At 31.6% G+C, this 3863-nt stretch overlaps 1 protein-coding gene across 1 annotated transcript; it reads left to right on the top strand.

Moving 5' to 3' along the window:
• Nucleotides 1–297: 297 nt before the first annotated feature.
• On the top strand, nt 298–1506 carry LOC139501861 (uncharacterized). The gene is made up of 2 exons (XM_071291084.1): nt 298–301; nt 680–1506. The coding sequence occupies exons 1-2, from the start codon at nt 298–300 to the stop codon at nt 1504–1506; spliced, it is 831 nt and encodes a 276-aa protein (XP_071147185.1).
• Nucleotides 1507–3863: the final 2357 nt, after the last annotated feature.

Here is a 3863-nt window from a genome sequence, read left to right on the forward strand (position 1 = left end):
GATGGCATTTTACAAGGTATTTCTGTCCCTATTCAATTAACCCTCATTTTTTAGTGGCGGTCTTAATTTCTCCAACCTTCATCCCGTACGGCCTCCATTACATAATCTACCTACCAATGTAGTATTTATTATTATCTGTTCTCTTTCTGAACATGCATGAACTATTTGCCACTGGACGTTAAGCGACCAACAATCACTCGTAAAGAAATAGACCACCCTTTTCTGTCCGCGGTTAGGGGTTAGGACAAAGGAATCATATATTAGACAGATTTTTTTTTATCTTGCACATGATTTAAAATGGGTAGGCCAAACAAATTCAAACAATATATTTTTCCACTGCATTGGTATGTCCAGTACAAGACTCCATGTATGCTCTACACATTTATGTTTTTTTTATCTCTGTTATTTATAAACTTTTTCAATTTTCCTTTTACTATATCATGTATATGATATCGTTGAATCAAGCTAAGCTTGATGTGTCAATAGTGAAAATAACACTCAATAAAATCGTTAACATCTGAGAGAAAATGTGCGGTCGTGAAAAATTAAATATTACATGTATAGTGTTCAAAGCATAAGAAATTTTTCAACATTCAATTCCTTTTAGCGATAAACTGCATTATAGAATAGGCAATCGATTGTTGTTATAATCAATTCAATACTTCATTATTTATTTCAGAAAATAAACCAATTAAAGAAGAAACATTCACCCATGATCAAGCATCCGTCAAAAACAACCTTCCTGTTGCTGTCACTTTACGTAAACAGATAAATATAAAGATGTCAGAGAATAAAAGTCAGTTCATTAATAGTTGTATAAAAACAGGCAATACATTAGTGTTTACCGACCATTATAATAAACGACTTATTATTTGTAATACAGACGGTACTGATATCGATTACATTTCTCTGTCCTATAAACCACGTTATATAACAGAGATAGATAGTAACACTGTAGCAGTATCCTGTAGTAACAATACCATATTGATAATAAATATATCTACACGTTCTGTCACCAGTACAATCAACACCAGTGGTTCCTGCTGGGGACTATCATATAATGATAATAACCTGTACGTTGTTATTGATAGGAGTATAATACATGTGATGAACCTGACAGGTAAAGTAATACGTACTATACCGATACCTACAGACCGTATCTACGACATTACAGTAGACAGAGACAGGTTAGTCTGTATACACTTGACATCAATATACTGCTGCTCGTTAGATGGTAAACTAATGTGGAAATTTAAAAAGGATGAAATTCAAGATTTACGTTGTGTTACAACAGATGATGAAGGGAATGTCTATGTGACTGATTATAAGACACACACTGTAATAGTTGTATCAGATGATGGTAAACAACATAGAGAACTTCTAACTAAATCAGATGGATTGGATAAACCGTGGGGAATTTATTTTGACAAAAAAGAAAACATTCTGCTTGTTAGTAATCCATATGACGGGAAGGCATTTCTTTTTGATGTGAGAAAGAAACCATGATAAATAACAGTGAATAATTCTTTCAGACAATGAGTTTATTTGGACACGGATCTGTTTGTTGATTTATTCATTCAAAATAATTTCTATTAATTTACTTTACTTTTAATCTAACAAAACGAATTACCGTCATCTGTACTACTGCATTCCATATTAAGATTAAAAGACATTATTACAATTATATGATGTAGTCCCTACTAGTTGAGGGTTAATGATTTTATTTAATGTGCGACAACATTTCAACTTTAAATGGAAATTTAAAGAAATATTAGAGACTTAATACATGGTGTGACAGCAGATTGTCCAATTACTGTTTTATAGATACAGAACAAAAACCTCGATTAATATTTCACCAAATCTAACGGATGGTTTGAGAGGAAATTTTAATTAAAATCACTTGTAAATTCGAAATAAATATTCTATATTGATATGCAAGTTGTAAATATTTTCTGAGCACATTGACTGGTGCGTTTTTCAAATGCATACTCTTCAGTGTTCCAGCATCTTTCAAAACAAAATTACAAAAAAAAATATGATTAATTTTGAAAATGTAACTTGAATTTTCCTGGGCTGTCGTATTTGATTAGCTTTATTTGAATTATAAAAAAAATCGCCATTTTTAAAACATTGAAAATTTATTTGTCCTATAACATGTATATATTTCTATTTTAAAAATCGAATTTTTTTTCGAGTAAAAAACAATGTCTATGATTGTATCTTTTATGTATAATTCATACTCTTATGGGAAGATATTATTCAACGGCAGGTGTGTTTGTTTGTTTTATTTGACATAAGAAAAAACGGTCATATATGAACATTAGTTAGTTTATTCGATTCAGATTTGTTCTTGCATACATTCATTCGAAATAGATTGTATGGGTTAGTATGTTATCAACTGAGTACAAATTCAACTTAATCAATTATGATTTATATTACATAATTACTACAATACTGTATTGTCTAATTAGGGCCTTTTATAGCTGACTATGCGGTATGGGCTTTGCTCATTGTTGAAGGCCGTACGGTGACCTATAGCTGTTAATGTTTGTGTCATTTTGGTCTTTTGTGGATAGTTGTCTCATTGGGAATCATACCACATCTTCTTTTTTATATTAAAGGTTCAATACTAAATGCATTTTGTTGTTCATGTATGATTAAATGATTGTCCCTTGAAGCTCCTTATGCAATTTGCAGGATATTTTGCATACGCCAAGGACGTGTTGTTCTTGTTCCATTTCCATTTGCTGTTTCAGAGCATCCTTTACGAACCTGCAACTATAGGTTTATGTATATAAATTATTATTAATTTTAACGTTTTGAAGTGTCGTGTGTGGTTTTTTTCGTACATTTTGTACATATAATACAAATGTTAATTTTTGCATTTTAATCCGTCGCCTGGGTCTTGCTTTTTGCAATGAAGATTGTTATTTAATTTTACCATATGTATGTCCTTAATCCTAATCTCTCCTCAAAATAAAAACCTTAAAATTTTAATTTGTCATTATTACTCTCAAGGTCATAGACCCTACCTCCTGGTAATTCTGATAGACATAAATGTATGCAGTACATTATGTTCCCCCCGTCTGGTCCTATATTTGCCACTGGACGTTCTGGAACCAACCTTGAATATTTCACGTCCTTCCGAAAACGAAGGTCAAAGAAATGGTATACGGCAATGTGTCTATACACAAACGAAAAATTGTCAAATTATGCGAAATAAACGTCAATGATGCAGTAACTCAAGGAAACAAAACATAAAATATGATGTGACATATGTAGATGAGACAGTAACCAAACGACACAAAGAAACAATACAGGATTGTCATATACGCTAAGTTTACAGAACTAACACATAAAAATATATACGTCAATTGGACTATAACTTTACGACGCAGATAACAAAAAGATGTTGAATATACGTCAATGAGACGTTACCTTTACGCCGCAGATAATAAACAGAAGTGGAATATGTGTCAATAAAACTTTACCCTTACGACGCAGATAATAAAAAGGTGTGGAATATACGTCAATAAGACTATACCCTTACAACACAGATTATTAAAAGATATGGAATATACGTCAATAAGACTATACCCTTACGACACAGATAATAAAAAAGATATTGAATATACGTCCGTGAGACTTTACCCTTTAAACTCAGATAATAAAAAGTGGTGGAATATACGTCAATGACACTATACTCACTCTTGCGAGGCAGTTAATAAAAAGATGTGGAATATACGTCAACGTGACTTTACCTTTACGACCCAGATAATAAAAATATGTGGAATATACGTCAATAAGACTTTACCCTTACAACGCAGATAATTAAAATATATGGAATATACGTTAATAAGACT

Source organism: Mytilus edulis, chromosome 13, assembly GCF_963676685.1.
Source record: "Mytilus edulis chromosome 13, xbMytEdul2.2, whole genome shotgun sequence".
NCBI classification, from domain to species: Eukaryota; Metazoa; Mollusca; class Bivalvia; order Mytilida; family Mytilidae; genus Mytilus; species Mytilus edulis.